Source organism: Lobosporangium transversale, assembly GCF_002105155.1.
Source record: "Lobosporangium transversale strain NRRL 3116 chromosome Unknown BCR41scaffold_79, whole genome shotgun sequence".
NCBI lineage: Eukaryota > Fungi > Mortierellomycota > Mortierellomycetes > Mortierellales > Mortierellaceae > Lobosporangium > Lobosporangium transversale.
The window spans coordinates 76,609-102,058 of NW_019029057.1; the positions used below are offsets into that span (position 1 = coordinate 76,609).

The 25,450-nt window shown below is 41.9% G+C and overlaps 8 protein-coding genes across 8 annotated transcripts; 5 read left to right on the forward strand and 3 right to left on the reverse strand.

Annotated features, from left to right (window-relative positions):
• The first annotated feature begins 1,375 nt into the window (after positions 1-1,375).
• On the forward strand, positions 1,376-2,887 carry BCR41DRAFT_364982 (hypothetical protein). The gene has a single exon (XM_022026096.1). It carries the CDS (start codon positions 1,412-1,414, stop codon positions 2,537-2,539), a length of 1,128 nt encoding a protein of 375 aa, XP_021875473.1. The 5' UTR covers positions 1,376-1,411; the 3' UTR covers positions 2,540-2,887.
• A 1,184-nt stretch (positions 2,888-4,071) lies between these two features.
• BCR41DRAFT_402201 (hypothetical protein) lies at positions 4,072-4,533 on the forward strand (the record flags this gene model as incomplete). The annotated part of the gene is made up of 1 exon (XM_022029287.1): positions 4,072-4,533. One exon carries the CDS (start codon positions 4,072-4,074, stop codon positions 4,531-4,533), a length of 462 nt encoding a protein of 153 aa, XP_021875474.1.
• Positions 4,534-4,780: 247 nt separating this feature from the next.
• Positions 4,781-6,374, reverse strand: BCR41DRAFT_314909 (hypothetical protein; the record flags this gene model as incomplete). Its single annotated transcript, XM_022021194.1, has 4 exons — positions 4,781-4,938; positions 5,073-5,402; positions 5,531-5,825; positions 6,216-6,374. 4 exons carry the CDS (start codon positions 6,372-6,374, stop codon positions 4,781-4,783), a joined length of 942 nt encoding a protein of 313 aa, XP_021875475.1.
• Positions 6,375-8,223: 1,849 nt separating this feature from the next.
• On the forward strand, positions 8,224-10,399 carry BCR41DRAFT_364984 (nuclear protein DGCR14). Its single transcript, XM_022026097.1, has 5 exons — positions 8,224-8,559; positions 8,658-9,172; positions 9,286-9,451; positions 9,527-9,691; positions 9,793-10,399. Exons 1-5 carry the CDS (start codon positions 8,265-8,267, stop codon positions 10,257-10,259), a joined length of 1,608 nt encoding a protein of 535 aa, XP_021875476.1. The 5' UTR covers positions 8,224-8,264; the 3' UTR covers positions 10,260-10,399.
• An 864-nt stretch (positions 10,400-11,263) lies between these two features.
• Positions 11,264-12,360, forward strand: BCR41DRAFT_402204 (hypothetical protein; the record flags this gene model as incomplete). Its single annotated transcript, XM_022029288.1, has 3 exons — positions 11,264-11,487; positions 11,618-11,666; positions 11,758-12,360. The coding sequence occupies 3 exons, from the start codon at positions 11,264-11,266 to the stop codon at positions 12,358-12,360; spliced, it is 876 nt and encodes a 291-aa protein (XP_021875477.1).
• Positions 12,361-12,643: 283 nt separating this feature from the next.
• Positions 12,644-14,099, reverse strand: BCR41DRAFT_314908 (phenylalanyl-tRNA synthetase; the record flags this gene model as incomplete). Its single annotated transcript, XM_022021193.1, has 3 exons — positions 12,644-12,802; positions 12,924-13,198; positions 13,304-14,099. 3 exons carry the CDS (start codon positions 14,097-14,099, stop codon positions 12,644-12,646), a joined length of 1,230 nt encoding a protein of 409 aa, XP_021875478.1.
• A 523-nt stretch (positions 14,100-14,622) lies between these two features.
• BCR41DRAFT_382510 (phosphatidylserine decarboxylase-domain-containing protein) lies at positions 14,623-16,589 on the forward strand. The gene is made up of 5 exons (XM_022027365.1): positions 14,623-14,838; positions 14,985-15,148; positions 15,265-15,501; positions 15,614-16,222; positions 16,333-16,589. Exons 1-5 carry the CDS (start codon positions 14,664-14,666, stop codon positions 16,564-16,566), a joined length of 1,419 nt encoding a protein of 472 aa, XP_021875479.1. The 5' UTR covers positions 14,623-14,663; the 3' UTR covers positions 16,567-16,589.
• Positions 16,590-16,897: 308 nt separating this feature from the next.
• On the reverse strand, positions 16,898-18,394 carry BCR41DRAFT_364989 (hypothetical protein; the record flags this gene model as incomplete). Its single annotated transcript, XM_022026098.1, has 2 exons — positions 17,271-18,394; positions 16,898-17,187 (listed from the first exon to the last, which is right to left on the reverse strand). Coding segments are annotated over exons 1-2 (1,365 nt in total), but the record flags the coding sequence as incomplete, so codon positions are not given.
• Positions 18,395-25,450: the final 7,056 nt, after the last annotated feature.

Below are 25,450 nucleotides of genomic sequence, written 5' to 3' on the forward strand. Positions count from 1 at the left end.
TGTGTGCATTCTTCTGCTCTACCACATGTATTACATGTTCAGGGTTCCGAATCCGGACTCATCATTTCTTTTTGTATGTATATAATATATTTATATATATACATGTATAAATATAAGAGTTAATTTTGGACAAGAGAAATAAAAAAAGCTTGAACCAAAGAGATGAGAGCATTAGGTTGTGAACATGTACATGTTGGTAAAAAAAATAACGCGATCTAAAGGTGTATACAGCACATGTATTGAGGGCAAAAATCAAAGAATGCCTAATTGCCTAAAAAAAGGTTCCTGAGCGAATTTTTTTGGAAATAGCATGCTCCAATGAGCGATGGATTAGCACGGACTGGTTCAAAGTCTGCTGCAGAACAGCATCGACATTTATCCTTTCAACTTTTCAATCGAGAAAGAAAAAAAAAAGAAACTGCGAAGAGAGCAAAGTAATGAATGCTAGGTAAGCCAAGGCAATATAATACAGCTCAACCCAGAGAGTCGGAAATGAAATTAATGGCTGTGGGACATAACTGATTATGCCAAGCATTGGCCAAAGAGAAGAAAGTAAACGGCTGAAGTAGGAAGACACTGAGATTCTACTACACTCTAAACGAAGATGATTTATCTTCCCTCTTCAATACTTGGTTTGCTGTGTGCTTTTCCGTTCTTTTGAATGTCTCTGTCTCCTTTTCAGCCTCTCTGTAATTCTCTGCTACGCTGGGACTATTGTACATGTGGACTGTACCTGTGCATGCTGTTGTATACAGTTAGCAGGAAATGGAAAAAAACAAGGTTACGATGGGACAGGAATGAGAAAAATAGACAAACGCAAGGTGACGAGGACAAATAAAGCCAGATTGTAAACCTTGCTTTTAGTTTTTGGGCCGCTGTTACTGGGTCAACTGGGTCTGCGCAAAAGAGCCCTCTATTGAATCCATTAGCCATGTACCACATCGGATGAAGAGATGAGTTTTTTTAAATAAGGGTCTTTAGTCGCCATGTATCAATGTTGATGTCAGTATATATAAATCAGTGTCAGTGTCGGTGTCGGTGTCGGAATCTGTGTTGGTTGCTAGTCATCAATCATCAGTTGATCGGGGCTCTTTTCTCCATTTCCCATAACTTTGTCAGTCAGACAGGTCAGTAACACCGGATATGAACATCCGAGGCTACATTTGACATTTGTGACAAAAGGTATGGTTTGTATGTATGAGGATAGTGGATAAGAACCTGAAGGAAAGGATACACAAGAGTAAAATAAAATTCTTGTCCAACAAGACCGGGAATATCGAGTTCCGCTTTGTCTTTACTTTGAGAATGATTGCAAAAAAGCTTTGCTCTGCGCTCTTTTTTTTTTTTTTTTTTTTTTTTTTTTTTGGAATGCGTCCACTGGATAGCCGAATAGATGGATTGGATGGGATGAATGTGCAGTGTGTATAAAAGAGTTCACAGTTCATTTCATGCCCGCCTCTCTCCCGTTCATTTCTCTTTTCTCTTTTCCTCTCTCATCATACACTTCTCTCTCTTTATTCTATCATTGACAATTACCTGGACAATTTTCTCATCTTGTTCATTGTCTTTAATATCTGCATTCCATTCTTTGCACTGTATTCAACTATCTTACTACCTTGTTCAGATTCGTATCACACATCAAATTGGCAACATGCAGGCCTTGACACCACTTCTTTTCTCAATGCTATTCTCTCGCTCTGGCAACAAGAGCCCCATAACTGAAAGAGATTATCCTGTCGAGGGCAGTAATTATTCGTATGAAGCACTCTCGAACGGTCAGAGCGTGCGTCGTGCTAGTAGCGGCAGCTTCCGCAATAACACGCATCGACAGGCTTTTCAGGATGGCTATCCTATCCAAGATCTTGATAGCCAGCAAAATCCCAGCACTAACGCACCCCGCCACCGTAGCGCAGGCTCTACCCGCAGATGTTCCTCTGACCCAAACATGAACAAAAGACCAAATAATGCTGGACTGAACCGTAACAATACATTTCCTCAAAGCCGAAGGGCTGCTCCTCCACAGCACCTCTCTCTGGATCATGCGGCCTTCATGGCCACATTCCCTATGCTTGATGGATTGGGCGATACAACTAGTAAACGAATGAGCGATTTGGAGTACTACGCACCCATTTTGAATTACCATGGCACTGCTTCTTCCCCATCCTCGCGAAGAGTAAGCAAAAAGCGCTCTCAAGAGATTGCTAGTTCTCGGTCATCTACATGTTCTATTTCATCCATGGTCTCAGATGCTTCAACTGCCGCATCAACGGTGTCCTCTGCTTCTTCCATTCGGGAGCCTCTTACGCCTACCAGACACTCCACCAATTATCGCAACAGCCTTAGCAAAAAGACTAAAAAAGCAGCAACTGAATCTACCATCAAGGATTTGATCAATCTTGACAACTTTGGCGATGATGAGGTTATGAGATGCGCCTCTCCTCTGTCCCACAATGCATTTGAAGAGGATCAGGCTGTGCTCGCTGGATCAGCCATCGCCGTTGTTGGTGCGCGTGGTCAAAGACAACTTATTGCGCACTAAAGTACTAAAACAATCGGGTTCAAGTAGGCTACGCCAAGCATCGAGCATCGATTATGCATCGGCAAAGATCTTAATTTAGTATGTCTGAGGCTGCGCGCCTGTATTTTTACGACAGCAAGGCAATGCCGGCCACTTGGTCCCATAACCTTACTTTATTTTTTTCCCCCCTACTCGCCATCCCCTAATTCGTTTACATCCTTTCATATATGCCTTTGTTTCCTCTCGCTCTCTTGCTCTCTTGGGCCCGGGTGGTCTCTTTTCTCATTAGCAACTGTACAATAGCGTCTATACCCTTATAGAATTATAAATACATACATATTATATATATAAATAATATTTTCTGCAACCCTCTTTGAGTTGATGTTGTCGTGAGATCGGGCTCGTAAACGCTCTCTTCATTTTCTTCTCAGTCTACTATTAGTTATTAGAAAGGAGACGATTTCTCCTTTTTTTTTTTTTTTTTTTTTTTTTCGCTATCCCTTTGACATGTATGTTTGTACACGATGAAGAGCATTAAAAAGAGGTTCCTTTTGCTTTTTTTCACATCCCCGAGCCTCTATTCCTTTTCTTTTTTTTTTATGCATTGCAACATCTCCTTCGGAAAAATATAACGAATATGTAATTGAGTGCAAAGAGTGAGTGCGTGGTAATTTATTAGATAACCAATAATCATGAAGGGAGTAAAGGAAGGGGATGTGAGCTCTCCGAAGACGTCTAGCGTTTCTAAAACGTGTAAACAAACAACCGCACGCGTTCTTTTACTAAGAAAAAATATACAAATATGCAACATGGCCAACACCTAACGATTGTGAAACGCCTCCTCATCTTGTTACATCCCATCCACTTGTCGCCGACGGACGCGCTTGTCTTCGTCCTCTGCAGATTTTCACTTGACTTTTTTTTGAGTTGTCACTCAACCTCATTTTATTCAGCACTTGTTTGTTATAAAAGGGAAAAGATTCCATTCAAAGCGGTACTGCATTTTCAGTTGGTCACCAATCTTTCATAATTTTCAAGGAGCAACGTTTACAGACAGAAATCTTTTCCTTTCCCCCCTCCATATCCTTACTCTAGATACAGGGCTAAATAAGGAGAGGGAAGCTGTCCTAAGCGCGAAGAGCATAGGCAACAAAAAAGCAACAACGTTTTTTTTTTTTTTTTTTTTTTTTTTTTTTTTAACTCTTGCCAGGAAAGGAACGAACGAGATTACAAAAAAAGAGAAATACAAATGGGATTGCAGCTCGGTTCCACTTCTCTGTCCTGAGATAATTCCACCAGGATTATTTCCACCAAGTGCCACCCTTGCCAGCACTACCACCTCCAATACTAAGACCACCATTAATACTAATGCTATCACCAAGCATTACCACCACTGGTACCTCAACAGCACATCCAAATTCATACAGTTACTGATAACAATAATCCACAAGTGGTAGCAACATACTCGTAGGCAGATTCTATAAATCCTATTCTTGAGTTCAAGTGTCATTAAATAAAAGGGGGGAAAAAAGCAATTTTTTACTACAATGATAATGACAGCCGCTCTGACAGATCTCAATGTTATAACAAACCTCGCCATAGGTTTGAATACACCATCGTTGTCTCCAAATTCCCCAGCAGTAACGGCACCAGCACCAATAGCCATAACCGACCCGATGCCTGCAGCTGAATCGGAAGTTACAGCAACAGATAGAGATTTCTCTTATGCTCTCTGTCCATCGGGTATAGGAAGTCGACAGGAACGTGTAGATCACAATAATGATGGAAGTCCTCTTCCGGAACATGGAGATGAACCAATCGGTGAGTTGCGTGGGTCTGTATTCTCGCGAGTGCTTCGATTTCTGAAACGTGCAGTGTCTTGTGATTGCTGTCACGGCCACGACCAAGAGGAAGGAGAAGAAGGATACCCTTATTCATTCCATCTCTACCATCTTGAGCATCACCTCCAACACTCTACGGATGATAGCGCAGGATCCTTTGTTATTATTAATTAACGTTAAACAGTTGTATAACTTTATGAGCGGCGCTGTAGCTATGTATGAATTAATAAATGGAGTGAACAATCAGACGGTGGCTAGCTTTGCTCTATCCTCTGTCCCTTTTATTTTAAGTACGTCAATCTCTTTTTTACACACCTCTATTTTTATTTTAAATGTTATTAGATGAATTAAGATTTTTTTTTTTGTATTCATGTGTGCAGGGTATGAGAGTGCTTGGAGAATGATTTTAAAATCGGATTTGTTAGTCAAGCACCAAAGTACGTTCACCCGATGATGAAGTTGAATCCAACGTTCTCCGAGATCCCTTGATAATTTGAGCTTTGAGTCCTTTTCCAAAATTGCGGTAACAAACCGCAGCGTTTGCGATAGTGGTCAAGATTGTTAATAAACATAATGTGGCTATAGAGTAATGAACATTAGAACATTAGAACATTAGAACATTAGAACATTAGAACATTAGAACATTAGAACATTAGAACATTAGTACTTAGAACATTAGAAAAAAAAAAAAAAAAAAAAAAAAAAAAACATACCAAAGAGCGTCAAGAAGTTGATAATTCCAACATAGTTTTGCTTCTTGTCACCAATATACATCCTGACCACTTTGAACATAAAATATGCCACACCACAAAGCATCGATACTATAAAGATCGACATCCATCTTCGACTCTCATGTCGAACTGCATAAACCGCGATGTATAGGATAACGATTGTCAGAGGAAGGACAATGATCGTAAGCCAATATTCCGGATCTGCTTCTCTCCTTGTCAAAGTCAAGTAAATAAATTGAATCGAAAATCCGACAAAAAAGAACAGATCGACCTTGATCAATACTAGATAGATCTGGTAAGCACGATACATCCCTATTTTGTTGATGATGTTAAAATGAGAACAAAAATAAGATTAGCTTTAACAATGCTATTACGATTTCCACCCACAAAATGCGTCCAATATATATATATATATATATATACATATATTTTCCCCTTACTTTTCATATTTGGATCAGCTCCAATCTTTTTATAAATCTTCCATCCAAATTCCTGGAACAATTGGTATGCCAACCATGTGACAATGCATTGAGTGATTCCAATGACGACCACAACGACGATCAAAAGTGGTGTAAGTGTATCAACCAGCTGTTGCACTGACCAGGCAGGGTCCAGAAAAGCGGAGCTGTCTCCCAGCGATGTTTTTGTCTGACTGATCTCAAAAATCGAATAGGCAAAACAACACAAGTTGAAAATAACAATGGCGATCATTTCAATGGTATTCTGCGCTCGAACCTATCAATTTGTGGATTTTGTAAGGACATCAAATTATTAATTTGTAAATGGAGCATGGGAGAAAAATTCTGAGGACAAAAAAAAATACACAGGAGAGAAGAGGTAAATTTAGACAACAACGGAAGAGAACTCCAATTGAGCGCATCATGGTTGCTGTCTCTGCATGAAGAGAGCATACTAAATACTCGATCCATGATGATTTAGCAGTAGATCTTTTTTTTTTTTTTCTTTTTTTCCGCAATATATTTTATCCTTCTGTGAACAACGATCCAACACATGGAGGACTCAAGGAGTCACACATGGATTTGACAGGGGAACAAAGCGCTGCACGACAGGTGGACAACACATCAGGGGATGCATTTACTGGGCTATTGTAGATTATAAACTTACAGCATCCCAAGCCAAGACAAGTTGAAAGAGCTGAGCAAATACAAAGACAATCAGATAAGCTGGAATAGACCTAGATTCGTTATCGGTATCCAAGTAGGGCTCCTGTATATCAACGCCAGGCCTTACAAGAGGTGTATCCCTCAATGCTTTAAAATACATGACGACGATGATAGTTTGAACAATGATGACCAACAATGCCTCGAGGCCAATGACTAGCAACAATGCTTTGCCATAATTCGAACAAGGGAAACGGTAAAGTTTTTCCAAGCGCGCTTTGAGCGAAGGTTTCTGGTCCGAATCTGAAGGGTCAAAGGGCTGTGGTGGATATGCATAGTAGTTTGCTGGTCTGTTTTCGGACCCCCGTCGATCCTGCAATGCCGCGGCAGCCGTGGGACGAGCGACACGATGCTGTTGCATTCGGATGGAATCCTCTGTCTGGATTTGTTCTTGCAGTCGCTGCTGATGCTGTCGTTGCAACTGAAGTTGTTCTCGTTGCTGGGGGGTCATGTTGTGGTGATTTGAAGGATTGTCAGCGCTAGCCGGGTATCTGAAAGCGTGCTCAGTCTTGTTGTCCTGAAGTGGGTTATGAACATAATTGTTATTATGATTGTATTGAAGTTGTTGCTGCTGCCCATTGCCATAACTGTAGGCTGATGGCTCCTGGCCTCGGGCTTGGCCAGCCATGAGCGAGATTTGCTAATGCAAGTCGAAAAAAAAAAAAAAAAAAAAAAAAAAAAGATGTACCGATGAAGGAGTAAGTAAGACGAACAAAGATGAGAAGGGAGAAGCGGTGATGGAGAGGGTAAGAAGACGGAGATGCTGTTTGAATGTGTGGATTGTGTGGATAAAGAGAGCAAAAAAAAAAAAAAGTCGGGGGAAAGAGAGAAACGAGCAAAAGTTGTGCGGAGGAGGTAAAAAAAAAGACCCCATGTGTACGTCCGACTGGACAAAGTGTGAGAAGTAAGACACAACGACAGTGATTTTGATTTTGAGTGTGCCTGATTTTGTTCAGGCACATGTTGCATGAGACTTTGTCAACTTCAAGTCTATCTGTTCCACTGGTTCTGATAATCAATCATTGGCATTTTCATGAAGCATGTGGTAGAATACACAAAACACAAATACATATTCGACCTCAATACTAAAAGGTTATAGTACAGAACAGATCCTTACAGAGTGCTCGCTGCTATCGTCTTTCATGAAGATGAAATATTTAACGACTCATCAAAAAGTCGACCGTTAAAAAGTAACGAGGGATTCCAAAGAATGAAAAAAGGAAGAACAAAAGGTATAGTTTGTGTCTTAGTGTGTACTGTCTACTGAATATCACAATATTACACGAATGGAGTAGAAGCAAAATTAACTTGTATGCAGTAAAGGAAAAGCGCGAATAAACAATGAAGACAAAGGGCGTCGAAATGGGACAAGAGATTACGATGAACTCAATGAGAGGAAGAAATGAAGTTGAATGTGGGATCAGAATGAGAGAGCAAAAAAAAAAAAGACGAGTGATGGTGAGAAAAAAAGAGAAGGGAAGAGAGAGAGTAATATTTTAGTTCTGTGGCGCATTAATGCTTAATGAATGCATGGTCTCAGTGTCCAGTAGGGTTGCTGAAAATACATTTTATTAAAAAAGTGGACCCCGATAATTTATGAAAATCAGGAAGATAATGTCGTTTGTATCCCTTGCATTGTTTTCCTGTTTCGTTTGCATTGATAGACTTTTTTTTTTTGCTAATACAATGGGACAGAAGGATGAAGATGAATGAAGAAGGTTAATTAAAGATTGCTATTGGGCTATTAAGATTAACAATTGATATTTCTGAGAGTAATGTGGATATACAAATGAATGGATATCAATCAAGCAGATTAATTTATATACTAACGTATTTTTTTACTTAAAAAGGACAAGTCTGTTTGACACATCCTATTAGGAGACTATCCAAATTTGAACGCATTTTGATTTAATAAGTTTATGGTGGAGACACTGTCCATGACCTTTTTTTGCGTCCCTCTTTTGCATTCACAGCCTTCACATAATAATTAACCATGGACTCGCAACAAATTGTCAAAAGTGATGTGTCCTCTGCACTCACAACCAATACAAAATACAAATCCAATGTTGCTCCACCACCACCACAGGAGGTCCTTGAGGAAGATGAGTATGTGGAGGCACTGAGTAAGATCATTGAACGAGATTTCTTTCCTGATCTCGCCAAGCTTAAACGCCAGCACGCCTATCTAGAAGCAGTTGAGATGAACGATATTCAAAGGATACAGGCTGCGGCTCGAGACATTACTGGAAACGATACACCACTGGGGCAACGAAGATTAAAGACCCCAGGTAAAATTTATCAGATAAATATTTATCACAACATTCGCCAGGCTTTAATGCTTCCCGACCAGGCTTTCTGATAAGAACAATTGACATATCACGATTAGCCCGAACACCTAAAGTGAGGTCTGGGATGCCAGATGCATCTTGGACGCCCGCTCGAATGGACGCCGAAGCAACACCAACATGGCGAGATGATGCTAGAGTACATTCATCTTTAAACACAATAGATACACCAATGATGGACACACCAGCTGTCCGAACTCTTCGAAAGCAGAATGCAGAACTCGGTGCTGGCGATGATCAAAAGAAGGTCATAGACACCTCACTATCACTTGACGAATTTCAGGCGCGATACACGAGCGAGGATAATGCATCTTTCATCGAGATTGTCGAAAAAATCAACAGCCAAAAGAGAGAAAAGTACCGTTGGTTGTACGAGCAGGAAAAGAAGCATCAAAAGCTGATCGAGGGAGAGAATAAATCTGAGCAGAAATTGCTGCTTCAAAATGGAGAGACTAATGCAGAAGCTGCAGACGATAACTCACAAAGGAGTACATCAAGCCTCGCGCTTATTTCAGCGGACAAAAAATCAGCCACCATTCCAACATGGGAATATAAGGTACGGGAGCAGATAAAATGTAGTCGGTGCTACTATTAATGGCTTGGAAACCCAAGTTTGCCTTCTTACGCTCTCTAATCACCCTAAGTTTTTATTTGGATGTAACCGAGCAGGCAAAGAATACGCTGATGTATTTTCCTGAAGGTCTTGGTACAAATCTTGATTTGGGATCAACGAGGGCTGCGCCAAAGGAGGTTGTTCATCGTAATACCGGATTTCAAGGAAGAGACCTATTGGTTGTAAATCAAGCGGCAGCCAAAAAAGCTTCAAGAATAGATTGTAAGCTATTCTCTGATACATCACTTCGCTGAAGAAATTATGGAAAACTAATTATGTCTTATTAACACTCTTTAGCCCTGAAAATGAACGATACGGATTCTCCCAAAGTCCGTGGATTCAGCTTTGTTTCTTCAACTCCCTCTCCAAGCATGTCACAATTAGGTGACGACCCTGATTTGATGACGTGGGGGACGATTGAGGATGAGCCCTTGCTGATTAGTTCTGGTGTCACGGATTCAGGTATCGCTCATATTCATTTGCTTTCATCTATTTTGACGAGCCCATTCTCCTATGGATTTCATACTAACTAATTGTTCTATTTCTTTGCAACTAATAAATAGGTCCATCGCCATTCAAGGTACCACCAACACCTCGGCGTGAACTACTTGCGCAGAAACTTACAGAGAGGGCATCAAAGCGCATCAGAGAAACACCTTCTTTGCGAGATAAAGTATACACATCACCATCAATGAGCGCACTATCGCAGTATCATAACTCTATCGGAGGCAGCACACCTACTCCAAAGTTTAACTCACCCTATCATGCCGTTGCACGGGGGACTCCTGGGCGCACGCCTGGCTCATCAAAATCACGCCCTATATTCAATCGCATTGCCAGCCCGAATCCGAGGATTAGAACTGAGATGTTGTCACCTGCGGCGCAAAATTTGCTGCAAAGAGCCAGAGGCAACGGTTCACGCGGTGCAGATCAGCAGTTAAGATCATCCTATGGCAATAACAGCCCGATTGCGAGTGCGGGTCGTCGGCATGGTTCAGTGACACCATCACCCTTACATAGACAGCACTAGTGCTGGAAACGTAATTTGTAAATAATCTTCAATTTTACCTTAACTTTAAGCTTTTTTTTGTGCTTTTGGTGGGATTCAAGAAGCCACAACTGCCTACTACTCAAATCTTGGATTCTTCTATCCTTCCTACGCTCCCCACGTCCTTTTCAATAGTGCAGCATGCTGAAATACATACATTGCAATAAATGCTTTAAAAATGATCCCGTATCAGAAACAGCTTATTTTCTAATACAATGTGGCCATCTGTCGTGCCTCGCTTGCCTTAACCATGCTTCCGACAATCATGACGGCCATAAAAGAAATAAAGTGATCGTAAAGGAAAAGAAAGACTCAAAGGACCGACCGGAATTGGATGACAGATCTACAGGTTCTCTTTTACTCGATCAGTTACCTCCTTGGTAGTTTGGGGTATTATTCGTAGCCATATTTCACTTGAATGAATTGCCACTAAAATAATAAATTAGAAATAGAACAAGGTGAAGGGGTTTGCCCTATTTGCAAGACAGCTTGTCAATATATGAGGATCACAGAGCATCTTGTAAGAGCCGGTCTTGGTAGCTCTCCAAAATAATTAAAGACTCAAAAAAGCTGAAACAGTTTAAATACCAATGCAATGAGCATATTAGAGTGATCTTCCCGCATCGATACAGCCATTATTCCGCACATTGGAAACGATTTGCTACGATACAATGGATGTGTGGAAGGTAAAACGACAAACGTATTTTTTTTAAAGTTTTATTTGAGCTATCATATCAATACATAATATTTCAACAAAGCTAATCGGCGAAGCAAGCAGTTTCATGAAGACAACTTGACAAACTTGATAGATCATCTACGAAAAAAGTCAGCAAGGCAGCAGCAACTCTTATTAAAGTCTCGTGCAGAGCTCGTTAATATGAAAAAAATGAAAAGGTATAGTAAGAGATATGAGTGCACGCTTGGTAGCCAGGATAAAAGGCCCATAACATCTTCTAAAGCTAGAATTGATATTGAACCAATATGAGATGCGTAGCGAGATCCGCGAGCTCAAGCTCGAGAATGAGAGGCTTCAAAAGAAGATCCAAGAGCTGGAGCGATCTCAAAAGAGAGAATATAACGCACCACATATGCAACAAGCCACTGAAAAGGAGTCATTGGAGGCCCATGATAAGGTACCTAATTCGAGGGCAGCCATGCCTTCAGGGACCTTCAAAAATGCTCTACCGGAGCCTTTGCTATGCACCTCGAAGTATGCACCACATCAGACCCTTCGCGGTTCTCAAGACTATCGTGAAAATAAAGTGAGGTGTGTTCAAATATCGATGCTCGACTTGATGTATTCATATTATAAAACTGAAACCTAATCATATATTCTCCAGGACGCGTTCGGCCATGTCAAGCAGTAGCACCGTAAAGTCTGGCTTAACGGTATGACATGCCTTTGGTGTTCGTATTACAATATTTTGTGATGTATTCTTAAAGTTACAAGAATAATATTTACTAGTAAAAGCGGTCTTAGGTTCAGGTACCAAGTACGCCGCAGCCTCCTGTACGCCTCTCTCTCCTCTCAAACTCCAATGCTAGCTCACCTAGAGTCCATTTGGCTAGCCATGTATCATATCCACACGCCCCTCATGCAACGAAGACACTGCCTTGTGAATCTTTCCCAGCAGCATTGCCAAACGAAGGCGTTATTTATAAAGCGACACACAATCCTGCTGTATACTTAAGCCATATCCCCTCTATGGATACAAGTGCCTCAGGAGTCGCGCAACTCCCCAGGGTTATGGGGTGTATTAATGAGGAGACTCCAATGCCAGGCCCTATACAGCCTATAACATATAATCAAGCTCAGCCTTACTCAACAACAATGCCACCACCACCTCCTCCGACGTCACAGCATCAGCAATCCCGACCATGGCTTTATAGCGCGCGTTCCAATGCTTACTCTGCAGTTCCTCAAAGAGTCGCATACCAAGGCCGGAGTATTGCTACTGTGGGTCAACCAACAGCGCGAACCCGATATGTTCCAGTTATATATGGCAACAACATACCACAGGAACAATTGGTCCGCAACCGAAACTCTGTAACAGCTGTAAGGACCATTTGGCGACAGCAATGACAGATGTAATATGATTAAAAAAAAAAATCGGTGAGTGGCCAAAACGATTTTGCTGCAAGAGCGATAAAAAAGATATATTCTTCGTTCAAGGTACATGATTTCATCGTGCCTTTATACCCAGAAAATCTTGATTCTTATGAGGTAATTATGGCCTTAATGAATAGGAGCCAATTTTCATTGCCCATTTTTATATATAGTACGGCTTGATGATGGCATGCATTAAGCTTTATTAAAATGTAGACGCATAATGTTTCTATGTCATCGTCTGCCTTTGCATTTTTGCTTATCGTAACTCAACCTTCATACGATTGACAACCTCTTCACGAAGCTTGTCTTGAATTTCATTGATTTCTGTGTTGGTAACATTGCGGTCCATGGAGCGATAGTTGATTCTGTAGCAGAGACTGCGCCTCTGGGTCTTTGGATGAACGAATTGGTCAATCTGACAAATATAAAATAGTTGAACGTGAACGATTGGGAAGTGTTAATTACGCCTTTTTTTTTTTTTTTTTTTTTTTTTTAGATAGAAAACAAATAATAGTAGTAATATATAAAGACTTTACCAGCTGAACATCTTCGGCAAGGTCTCCTGCGACGTCTCGCACAATTTCACAAAAGTTATTCTCATGGAACTGGTCGTTCGACCAGAACGAAATATCCTTAATACATGGAGGATATTTGGAAAAAGGTATAAACTTTTGAATCTTGGAGGGTTCAAACTGTTTTAAGAAACGTTCATCATGCGACCAGAAGAGGCGAATATCGGGAATACCAAAAAGCACAAGCGCTAGACGCTCAAGACCCAAACCAAAAGCCCAACCAATCTTATCGGGCTTCCCTGTTTTATCGGATGAGGATCGTTAGGGTTGTAGAAGACAATAAGGATCAGAGCCATAATGAAGCTGTCTTTCCTTTTTTTTTTTTTTTTTTTTTTTTTTTTTACCTGCGTTGATTAAAATATCCTGTCTGATAACACCACATCCAAGGACCTCAAGCCATTTACCCTGATACAGAATCTCCATCTCCCAACTAGGGCTCGTGAATGGGAACTGAGCATCGATCCAGCGCACCTGCAAATCTTTCTCATGCGAGAACAGCTTACGAACCATCATGTTGAGCGAATGCTTCAGATGATCAGCCGTTGCGAGCATCGCCGCTTCATCATGACATTCTTGCTTAGGGTTCGCCGGGGTAATGACTGTCGTATCTGTGGTATGAATAGTTGAAGATGATGCCATGGAATCCTGTGCAATGGCTTTGCGGACATCCTCTACGACTGTCCTTGTTTCAAACAGCTGGGCACCCTCCATTTGGTGGAATACAGGGTAATGGCTTGCATCGATCTCATCTCTTCTGTAGACATCTGCAGTAACAAGGATTTTATCAGCTTCAGTCAGGACCTGCAGTTGATGAGCTGAGGTATGAGTCCGAAGCATGATCTTTTGATTAATGTAATATGTATCCGTGACAGCACGTCCTGGATGGTCTTCAGCAAAGCAAAGGTCGTCAAAATTCTCTTTAGTGCTGACGACGGGCGAGAATGTTTGATAATGCTTGAAATCTGGGAATGCGGAGGAGATTAGGTCCTTGATGATGGCAATTGGATGACTGGGAATAAGATGAAGTTGACGCGTCGTCTTTTCAAGGATCGTTGGAGTCACATTCGTGAAAGCGTCAGTCTGATAGCTCTTTCCGCCGAGAGTAATGATATCCTTGGTGATCTTTGGTGGCTCTTTCATAGCACTCACTAAACCAATTAAGTCAGATCCAATTTGACGATAGGAATAAGAGCAATTAAGTATTTTTTTTTTCCTCCAAAAACCGCCGCAGATTTTTTTTTTTTTTTTTTTTTTTTTTAAAAAAAAAAGAGTGGTTACCAGAATCTGGCGATAGCCTATAGTAAGAAGTGTGGAAGGACATGCATAGTGCTGGCCTTGTTGTACGTTGCAAGTGCGCACAAGTAACGACGGTTGTGCTCCTGTGTAAGGTTTGTCTCGGGAACACATTTCCGGCCTTTGGAACAGCCCTTGAGAGCAAAGCGCGGTTACTCCACTGCTGTATAACTGTTCTCAACATTCCAGTGGCCGCAATGTGAGGAAATGCAGTGTTGAATGAAGTTGCTGCACGTCGGTGGTGAGACTAAACCTGTTCCTTTTGAAGGGTGTGCGGAAACCAAGGAAGAGTACGGGCGTCGATCAACAGTCACGACTGTTTGTTTCTAAAAAAGTAAAAAAAGTAGCTTGAATGTACACAGACTTCATGTTTGTTTTCTCCCAATTAGTTATTTTAACTTGACATCAACCATGCTGCGCCTTGGAATGCCTATGAATAGGATCAACATGCGCCGTGTAGTGCATGAGGTTCCTCTGTATAGGCAAACCCCACATTGTCGCTCTTCATTGGTCTTGCACCGCAATTTCCATGTCACAAGGCGAACTTTGTTCTCTACCCAGAGTAACAGTCAAGGATCCTATGGCAGTAGGTCAAAAAAATACATTGTAAATTGACAGGATGAGACTGATTCAATATGGTGTTCTTGCCTAGTTTTAGAATAAGGAGGAAGAAAGTGTGTGGAACGATAGGATTGACAAACAATTCTTGTTAAACTTCCTACTCATTGATAGGTCGCTTGAAGAAGACATGGAATGAAACGCCTGTCAAGTGGTCACCTATCCCAATCGGGTTAGGTCTCGCATTCATTGCTTTTCTACAATACAGAAAGGTTATGGAGCGGGAGGCAAATCGCGATCCGAATGTCACAAAAGCTGTTATTGTTGGGCCTTGGCATGTAAGTCAAAAAAAAAAAAAAAAAAAAAAAAAAAAAACTAACAGGATCTGCCGTACTATCTTATGTCCAACTCAAACATGCACAGCAAACACTTATCCGTATTCGCTCAAATATAGGTTCATGTGATCAGCGAGTTACCACTGAAGACGATATCAAGGCTCTGGGGCGCGTTCAATAGCATTACTTTGCCCATGTGGTTCCGAGTCCCAGGATTTAAGCTTTATAGCTGGATTTTTGGATGCAACCTGGAAGAGATGAAGGATCCTGACTTGACTCATTATAAAAATCTGAGTGAATTCTTTTATCGTGAATTGAAGGAAGGTGTTCGCCCCATCGACTACAGCGCAGCCCTGGTAATGTAAATCTTTTCGTAATTTTTCCCCCTGTCTTAAAAAAAGTATGAAATCATCATTTCCGTGATTATTAATGTATAAATACATCTGTGTAAATGATACTGTCCGTTAGGTATCGCCATCAGATGGACGAGTTTTCCATTTTGGGCTGGTTGACGGATCAAAAGTAGAGCAAATTAAGGGCATGTCATACATGCTTGAGGATTTCTTGGGTTCTCATAAGGCTTCAAAGACTGCTGAAATCATCAAGGCGACTCATTCAGCAAACGTTGTCGATGAAGAAGAATTTGCAGAAGTGAACGGTATCAGTTACACACTCGATAGCTTGCTGGGTCATGATCAACATGCATCGATGGAGCATAAGAAACAGGACATGCATGGCAATGTAGTCCCTGATGAGGAAGCTGATAAGAAAGCGAAATTAAATGAGGATGATGGCCAACTAAAGCTTCGCCCAGGGAATGCTCTTTTCTTTTGTGTGATTTACTTGGCCCCAGGAGATTACCATCGTTTCCACTCGCCCACGAATTGGGTTGCAGAGACTAGACGTCACTTCTCGGGTGAGCTGTATTCGGTTTCACCATGGATGGTAAAGCAGCTTCAGGATTTATTTGTCTTGAACGAACGTGTGGTTTTATTGGGCAAATGGCGTCATGGATTCTTCTCAATGGTGCCCGTCGGCGCAACCAACGTTGGAAGCATCGTTTTGAACTTTGATAAAGTAATTTCTCATGAGAACAGGAAAAAAGTACTTCCAGCTTTCTTTTCTTTCTTTCTTTTTTTTTTTTAATACTAAACATATAATTACAACATTTCTTTTTTGATCTACAGGAGCTTCGCACTAATAGTAGAGAGGATCGATTCAAGCGTGGATATGGTGAACTTTTATACAGTGGTGTGAGTCGTTTGTTGAACGGTCAACCCTTGCGAGTTGGTGAAGAAATGGGTGGATTCAAGCTGGGTTCGACTGTTGTGCTTGTGTTTGAGGCACCTCAGAACTTTAAGTTTGTGATTGAGCCTGGCCAACGTGTCAAGATGGGTCAAGCTCTTGGACGACTGGAATAAAAGTACAGCTGGAATAAGCCAATAAAAAAATAAAAAAATAAAAAAATAAAAATAAAAATAAAAAGCAACCCTAGTGCGCTCATTGAATATTAATCTACAAAGATATATGATAGTGATGATCTATTCTTTGATAGGCCAAGTAGAGAAGAAAAAGAATATACATGTACTCGCTTGGAGGGTTTCTATTGACCTAAAACCTCTATCCGAATAGAAACTATCTGTTGATCTGTACGGTTTTTAAAGTTAGTCCAGAAATTCAGGGGCAAAAGATTAGAGAGGATGGATACAGGAGACGAAAATAAACAGAACTTACAAATTTTTTGTGGGTGTGCGGCACCCAAATACTTGTGTCTTGCGTCGTGCGCGCTTTGCAGCCGGAGCAGGCGACTCTTCCGTGGGCTTGTACTTTGCAGGTCTTTCTTGTCTCTCAATTTGAGCAAGACCGATTCTTGCGATGTTTTCCGCCCCTACTGCGTCACGGTCGAAGAATACCTTACATGTCCTGCAATATTTAGAGCGAGGGTACACCGTCTCTAAAAAGCTATCGCAGAGGGGTCGGGGACAGCGGGCGCTGGTGTAAAATTCGTGCGCTCCTACAGCGAAATGTCCTCGTGCTTTGACCTAAGCGTTTCAAATGGCAGTCGTTTATTAGCAAGGGTTTTATGGCTTTCCAGCTTTGCTTACTTTTTTAAAAAAAGCCATACCTGTGTGACAAGATGTCTCGTTATAGCAGTGTGCTTGCTGGGAACTCCTTTACTACTTTCAAAGGACCCTAGGCCGACGACAAGTACTCCTTTATCCCCAAGCATCTTCAACACTCGCTGTACCGCGTAGTCGAACGTAGCTCGTTGAGCCTTTCGTAGGTCCCATTTTTTTTTCAGGTGCCATCTGGACTCGTAGAACTCTTGAAGCACATCCAAATTCGTTGATCCTGTCTGTGTCTGAGACTCCTCGTTCATCCATTGAAAGTACTCATTATACGTATCCCTTCCAAACACAGGGATGGCGCTCTCAACCTCAATCATTCCTTTTTCACGCTTCCTTTTGTTCAACAGGTGATTGAAGCGGAGGACAGGGAGGTACAAGAACCTGCTTCTCACCTTTACCGTTTGCCGCAAGTTAGGGTTGTGAGGGTCCAGCGAGGAAAACGTAAGGGCGTTAACAATACCAGGATCACATCCGACGATAGTTATGGTGTTTGCGGATGGGCATCGCCCTGGTTTGTTGAATGTGAGCTCAACGTTTTCAAGCAGCTTGGAGCTCCGCTTCCAGTTTATGTTTGCATAGTCTTCATCTGTTAGGTCTTCACCGGCCGCCTTTGAACACGTCGTGTTGAGAAATCCCTGAGAAAGCTCCAGTTCTTGGCTGGGGTCTTCTTCATCTACGTCAGACTGCTGCTGTCTCTTCGTCTGGGTTGTGTCATAGGCAAGTAGATTCAGAACTAGACCATTGGTAGAAATCGTTCCTTTGAGTTTGAACCGAGTTAGATCTTTGTCCTGTGACTGCAGGGATACTTTGTCTTGATATCCACGAACCATGCGATCACCTCCAATGTCACAAAAGAGAGCCTGTATCAAAACCCCTTTTGTTCCCTGTACACACTCATACATTGCAGTCTTGGAAGCATTATTGAGAGGCAGAATACGCTCCAGCAGCTGCTTGGTATCTTCGTTCGCCCAGAGGATGTCAACTAGGGCGTGTTCAGACAGATACACATACCCGGGTGACCAGGGGGACGTAGGAAACTCTGAGTATTTTTTCACTTTTTTGTTCTCCCGCAAAAAAAACTCAATGTCGCTCATATCTTCGTTTGTTTTCTCGACATCAAACTAAAAAAAAAAAAAAAAAAAAAAAAGGTGTGAATAAAGAGCATTTGATTGCAGAATATGCATGAAAATACCCCTACACAAGCTATACCATTGCGTTCCTGTAGTGCTGCCTTAATGATGTCTGTACTTGGCCCATTAGTAAGTCTGACGCTCTTGGAAATGTGATCTTTTTGGGATCAAAGCCTTGGACGTCCCCCAATGTGATGTCTATATCCTTTTTTGGGGAAAGTTCAGTGGTGGCCTTGAAATGTTCATAAGCGAGGTGATGATGGGGCGTTTCTACCGCCTTTCCTTGTTTTTTTGCCCTCGCGTAAGCTGAATTGGGGCCACCTTGACCACTCAAAAGAAGGGTGGCGAGACGGAAGGAATAATCATTGCTATCCAAGACCTCGTCCAGTGCCTTTTTCCTCGACTTTGCTGCCCCTGGTAACCGCATGATCCTCTCAATGTCCAAGGCAATCGCCCAGTATGCATAGCGGCGTAGTCGGTTGAGGACAACAACTGCCCCTCGGATCTGGCTTGCAATACTATCCCTTTCATCTGCGTCCAGTCCGCCTTTCCTTGCCATGGAGGCCTTAAGGGACCCAATTGTTAAGGCCTTGATAGGGTGCTTACTGCTGTAGCTGTGATCAACCTTCGTAGCATCCTTCAAGTTCCTAATTGGTGCACCTTCTTTTTTAGCCCTGTGGGGCTTCTTGCCTTTGTGCTTCCGCTTTTGTTTTTTCTGTTGCTTCTTTTTTGCCTTTCTCCGACGTGGTGGATGCTTAAGGCCCGGCCTATCGTGCTGACGGCAGTTACTGATATCAACTGTGCGCCCATTCAATATGCTCGCCTTGTCAGAAAAGATGGGCCGGAACTGGTTCCTATGTGACCCTTCCGCTATATAGAATGATGGTACGCCTCTACATTATTCAAGAAAGGGGCTAACGATTAGTATTGGGGACGTCTGGTTTCAAGGCCAAAAACTATAGCTTGAGCTTTCTTACGTTCTGCGGCGCTGCGCTCGCCTTTGCTGAGCCATTCTATGGCGAAGATCCTTTCCATTGAGTAGACGCTGCTTGAAGTTATCGAACTCATTGTTCGATGGTAACGCTTGGGCCGACGTTTGATGGCCGGAAGTAAAAATGCGGAGAGCTACACTGAAACGGCCTTCCTCAGAGGCTACGTTCCTTCCCAACACCTTATTAGCTTCCCCGAGGTAATTATGAAGCATTTTATTATAGTTCTCGTTCCACGCAACCTTTCGAACTAATCGAAGATTATTAACCGGGCCTAACGTCTCGAGGTTCCTTGAGTAGTCATTACCTGCGATGGCACAGAATAACACCAGATGCGCGTGTGTTGGCAGTCTTAGTGCTTGGATAACGTTGTCTACGTCGTAAACCCCAAACTTCCGTCTACGGTGCGGAAGGGGTCGCACTAGGAAGCAGACTCGTTCGTACGCAAAAAAATCAGAGTCTTGGGATATCACGATCCTATCATTCTCCTCATCATGGCACCCTATGCATGGGTCCGCTTCAATACCGACGCGTTTCATCCTTTCCTAGGGATTGTTATAACCATGGCATGATTGTGGAGTGGCCGCCAAAATAAAGTTTGTTTATTTCTTCTGGAGGCACCAATGGAAAAAGCTTGTGTTTTGTGTTTTGGAATTGCAGAAAATAAATAAGACGCCGCGATGTAAAATGTGTTTATGCATGTACAGAAACCAAAGAGATGCTTCAGCTGCTTATTCGCGCACACAGTGATTGACGAACAAAAAAGGAAACAAGATTTGCGAAACAATTAAAAAAAAAAAAGCCCGCGATGAAAGAAGGCATGTGCAGACAACAAATAAACACAGCAACTGTTTGCTCGCATACATTTTTTTTTCACCGTTGTGTCTGTATGTCTTTTAAGCTTTCTGTCTGGCCGTTTAACACAAGGAATCCTCAGAAAAAGAAATACCTCGCATGATTGGTGCCAGGTCTGAAAACACCAATAATGCAATGCTGTACGTGGAAGATAGGGTCTAGAAACTATACCATTGTTATGCAGACTCACCGAAATCAACTTGTGATCACAACTGCTACTCATGCCCTCTTGCCAAGGACTTGAACAGGCATACCAACCCCTTCTTCCTTGCTCTCATAACCGCTCACATCCTTTCGATGCATTCTTTCGCCGTTTATGTCCATTACATCTGAATCACACACAGTTCACCACTCACTCTAACAGAGATATTTGTATCATCTTGGGTAGGATATGTTGCTGTGGTTCCCTCTGGTTTCAACAGGCCCAACAAACTCTATTAGCAGTGTTTACCAACCCAGATATATCAAGAAGACGAGGAAGCAAATGATGTGACAAATCAAGTCTTGCCGAGCAAGCTCTATGGTGCAGTAGAATGAATCAACTCAGATTGCCCTCCTTTCAAGTCGATACTATGGCGAATATTATCACTGCTATTACACCAGTCAATAAATAAACAACACAATGGGCCCCCTAAGAGGATGCTAGTGTCATGCGAAAGCCTTCAAGAGTTTTTTTATTGGCACAAATAAAGAAGCCAGGATAGCTCCATGACAGTTTAGTTTTCGGTCATTTATTTCGACATCGAAATAAAATTTCAAGACAATGCCCATGAATTGCTGGATTTTAAGCCCATTTATAATGGCAAATTTGCCAGGTTGACGGTTTAAGGGATAGTATTTCTATTTCTTATTGGATTTTTGTTCCGAACTGACGCTTCATGGTGATGATCTGAGTAAAAGTTTTAAAGTGTAAGGGTGAGATGGAGTAAAGGTAATGTGGACTAAAAAAATAGACGGCCGAACATACAACTAATATGATCTCATTGGTCACAGGTTGCCATCCCGTGCACGCACCATGGGGCTAAAACGACATTTATGTCTTTAGAGCGGAGCTGTCATCCTAGCTCCCGGTAAACGTTCTGGCGCCTTGGATGATGATAATTGATGGGTCTTCCGCAAGTGGCAAGCATCCAGATGACAAAGCATACGAGAAAGGACAATTTCCTATGCCAGCTGTCCTGGTGATAATAATATGGTTTTGGGTCTCATCATCAGACTCTCACTGGGTTCTCCACAGGATTCTTCATCTCTATCCATTTTTACAAAACTCTTTGATAATAGTATCACAAAAATCTGCCCTTTCTTGCACACAAGATCGCATGATGATCACAGGAAGCTTTATAAAGTTCTATATGCCCCAGTAGAAGGGAGGACGGATTAAACCGCTCTATCTATTCGTCTAAAAGGTAAGTGGATAATGATGGCTTCATTCATAAAGAATGAACCATTGTAAAAAATTCTCAAGGAACGGGTATAATGCTTTTTTTAAAAAAGACAAAATTTCATCCACTTGATTGGTATTCGATTTAATTCTTCAGATTCGATGTCGATTTTTATGACACGCTGTCTTACATGTTTTAAGCATACATATGGATTCTTGACGACCGTATCTTTGGTGGTAAGAAAGTTCTGAACTTTAAAATCGCCATATACGTCTCCTGGCACCACAAAATAGAGGAAAATGGTATCATCACTTCCCTTCGACTCTGATCGGTCTCCCTTCGACTCTGATCGGTCTCCCTTCGACTCTGATCGGTCTCCCTTCAACTTTGATTGGTCTCCCTTCAAGCAGGGTCCAGTAATACATTCAATTATCTCCTTGAATGGTGCTTGCTTGATCGGATGCTTCTCTGATACTGTGACCTGAAATAGCTTGTTGGGTCCCAATGCAAAATCAATGCACGGAAATTTAGAATGTTCTGGTACAAACAACTTGCCAGCTGCTTGAGTGAGCCCTAATAATTCATCTGAAGTCCGGATATGCACCACTTCTGGGTTTGCTGGAAAATCAAGAAATCCTGTTTCGCCTGACTGGAGATCCCTAAAGGGAAATCTAATATCACCACATCGAAATAAGTGATGAGCATAGACTTCAAACAGTGGGCCTTTAGCTATATCCTCTTCGCTTTTGACAAGTTTCGCCAACACATCGAGCCAAGTGTCATCTTTTATTTTGTCGACAACCCTTAATTCAACCCAACGAGATGCCCACACCAGATGGAAGTTGAGGTGGTCAGAAGTGGGGACTCTATGGAGTAAACGACCACTAAATTCACTCGCTTCTTTTCCTCGTGCAAAGAGCGCTACAAGATCTGCTGGGTTCCGGAGTTTTTCAATGGCAGTTTCGACGCGGCTAAACGCAGAGTCTCTAGCACCCTTAATATCTCCTTGATTCTTGAATAGTTCTTTGGCTGGAGCCTGTAGGACCTGTCTTGGCACTCCCCCCAACTTGTAAAAAAGCTCCTCCAAAAATTCTTCATCCACTGGATGAAAAAACTTTACATTGGCTCTACATTCCTTAAGCTCGTCCAAACTCCAGAGTGACATGTGATAGTAGCTACTGCGTGAATTTTCCTTGGTGAATTCATCGTACTGCCCATAGAGAGTTTTTGGTGATGCCGCAAATATCGTCCTGGCTTGATCTGGTTGAGGATGGTTACCACTGTCAACTAAATACCACGTTTCAGGTTGCTCAAGAAAATGTTTGAAATCTACTCTCTCTCCATAACGTTGGCAAGTTGTTCCTCCGTAGGCATAACATTCGGTATTCTTCTTTTCATGGAAAACAATAATCGGTGGATTCTCCTCGTCATGCTCTGCAAGGAGGCGGATGGCAAAATAGACCAAAAAGGCTGACTTCCCAATTCCAGGCGTTCCAGTGACAAAGAGTCGGTTCAAACTAGCTCCATGAGGGGTACTGAATGTAGATGTAATATGGTCATAAAGCTTTTTATATTCATCTCTGATATAAAGATGCCTTGTTCCGGCAACAGGGAAGATACAACCCTCAGGAGCAGTCAATAGTTTGGAATCCTTGATACCACCAGAATTTCGGAGCTCGCAAGCCACGCTAACAATGCTGTAGTAAATACTATCTCCTGATAACTCCTCCCCCATGTACGAAAGCACCTTGACCCTCTCTTTCGAGTTTAGAGGCGAGATTACAGGCCTATCATTCACTATCCCTTTCGTTACAAGCCCTGCTTCTGTAATCGCATCCCTAAGAGCACTTCTACTACTTATACTTGGACGAGCTTTTTTAGAGGGTGACTCTGATAAAGGAGATAGAGTGATCAAAGTTAATATTTTGATTTATTGCACATCACTCTAAAATGATCAATAACCAGGTTCTCGGCCAAAAGCACTCACCAGAATCTCATCTTGTTTTCTTTTCTGAGCTAAGTATCAAAAGCGAATAATGAGAAAGAACGTTGAGTTATCAAGACACAAACCAAATGGTGATATCACGTGGTGTTGGGCATGAAAATAAGCAAACAAGCTTCATCAATTGAAAATATCAACAACAACCATCAGTCCATCAAGAGCTAAATACATACCTCGCTGTGGTGGCTTGACAATAACATGAATAGTTTCCTCTGGAAGTTCGGAAATAAATATGTCCCCAAGCTTCCTTGACGCGACTGTAAGAGCCTCTTTTGACTCGATTTCTGACTCAACGACGATCTTGCCTTTGTCAGGGATGGAAACTTTATAGAGGGTGAGGTCCTTGGGCTTAACGCTTGGATCCACAGTAATATTGGGATAGATTGCTTGCTTGAGTTCATCAACTGAACAATCGGAAATAATCTTTACAGAAAAACATGAAGCTTCTCCATCAACAATACAATAAATCTGTAGGCTGGTTGGTTCGGGGATTTTAGGGTCATTGGTACTTGAAGACTCTTCCTTCGCTTCCCCTTTCCTTTCTTCTTTCTTTTCATACGGTTCAGTTCGAGGTGGTGGGCATCGTGATGGTGTTCTGCTGCTTCCCATTGTGTTTTCAAACCTGTTTAAAAACAAGGGCGTAAATAGACGGAGGACAGAAAATAGGGAAAGGTTGATAAAAATGTTAAAGGATGATAATTCAGTAGCAGGATGGTTCAAAATTGTCTAGAGATGAAGTTGAGGGAGGAAAAGAAAAAAAAAAGGAAAGGAAAGGAAAGGCAATGAATGAAGGCTTGGAATAAATAAAAGAGCAAAATTGATGGGAGCAAAACTGGGGTGAAATAAGAAAAAAGTGAAAAGAGGATAAAGGAAGAAAAGGAAGAGGAGAGTGCAAAAATGAAGTGAAGCAAGTTAAAGAAAGGAGCGACAATTGATAAATTTGTTCCTTTATTTCAAGGTTGGGCTATGCTGTGTGTGTGTGTGAGAAAATTTTTTTTCTTGTTCCACAAGACGCCATGCGATTAAAGATTAAATTGGCCCCCAAGTGTGACGTAACATCCTATATATTGGAACGAAAGGGTGTCTGCACGTGCCGAAATGTGACTGCCATGAAGGCAAAGTGGCTGCTACAGAGAGTGGCTTTGGCCCCAATATGGCTCCCTGGGTGGAAATAAAGAGGTATCTTATTTGTAAATGAAAAGAGAAAATAAAGGGTAGTGCTCTCTTCATTGCAAATGTCGACACCAAAAAATTTTTGCTCGATCTCTACTCTGAGTACGGTATACCATTCACACTATTAAAGGTCATGTCAACAATATACGATGCGAGAGTATATACATATTATGGGCCTGAACTCTTAGCGTACTTTACCACTCTACACCTTCTTCTATCACATTCCTTGCTTTCACACACTTTACCTTCACATATCTTTCACTCTTCATTTGAAAAGAAAAAAAAAGACATGTTCCATACATTCATCTGTCAGACCTTCGCCACCTGCCAAATGGGTCATCAAAGCATGGCAAGTCCGGTGAGACGGAGGTTTGAAGAGAGCTTACAAGGAGGAGAACAGGTGAAGGAATATGACTGGGCTTATAGGCCAATCGGCTCTGCCCTGCTTGCATTGCTTGAATAGAGATGGAAAAAGGGGAAGAAAGGAAAAATGAGGTAGAAAGGTTTAAGACTGCAGCCGAACTTCGATGTAGTGCTTGCTTGATGTAGGTTGCTCTTGCAGCAAGGATGTGTTTGTCCTATTCTAAGGATAGCCAAGCTCAAGTCCTTGGTCTAACGGGACTCACTCCACCGAGTTGATCTCCA

Bases quoted from the DNA above. Each gene is read 5' to 3' on its own strand.
- BCR41DRAFT_382510 (XM_022027365.1), top strand. From the start codon at position 14,664: ATGCTGCGCCTTGGAATGCCTATGAATAGGATCAACATGCGCCGTGTA. The intron at 15,149-15,264 runs GTAAGTCAAAAA...GCTCAAATATAG, and splicing joins TTATTGTTGGGCCTTGGCAT to GTTCATGTGATCAGCGAGTT. The intron at 16,223-16,332 runs GTAATTTCTCAT...TTTGATCTACAG, and splicing joins TCGTTTTGAACTTTGATAAA to GAGCTTCGCACTAATAGTAG.
- BCR41DRAFT_364982 (XM_022026096.1), top strand. From the start codon at position 1,412: ATGTGCAGTGTGTATAAAAGAGTTCACAGTTCATTTCATGCCCGCCTC.
- BCR41DRAFT_364984 (XM_022026097.1), top strand. From the start codon at position 8,265: ATGGACTCGCAACAAATTGTCAAAAGTGATGTGTCCTCTGCACTCACA. The intron at 8,560-8,657 runs GTAAAATTTATC...TATCACGATTAG, and splicing joins ACGAAGATTAAAGACCCCAG to CCCGAACACCTAAAGTGAGG. The intron at 9,173-9,285 runs GTACGGGAGCAG...GTAACCGAGCAG, and splicing joins TTCCAACATGGGAATATAAG to GCAAAGAATACGCTGATGTA.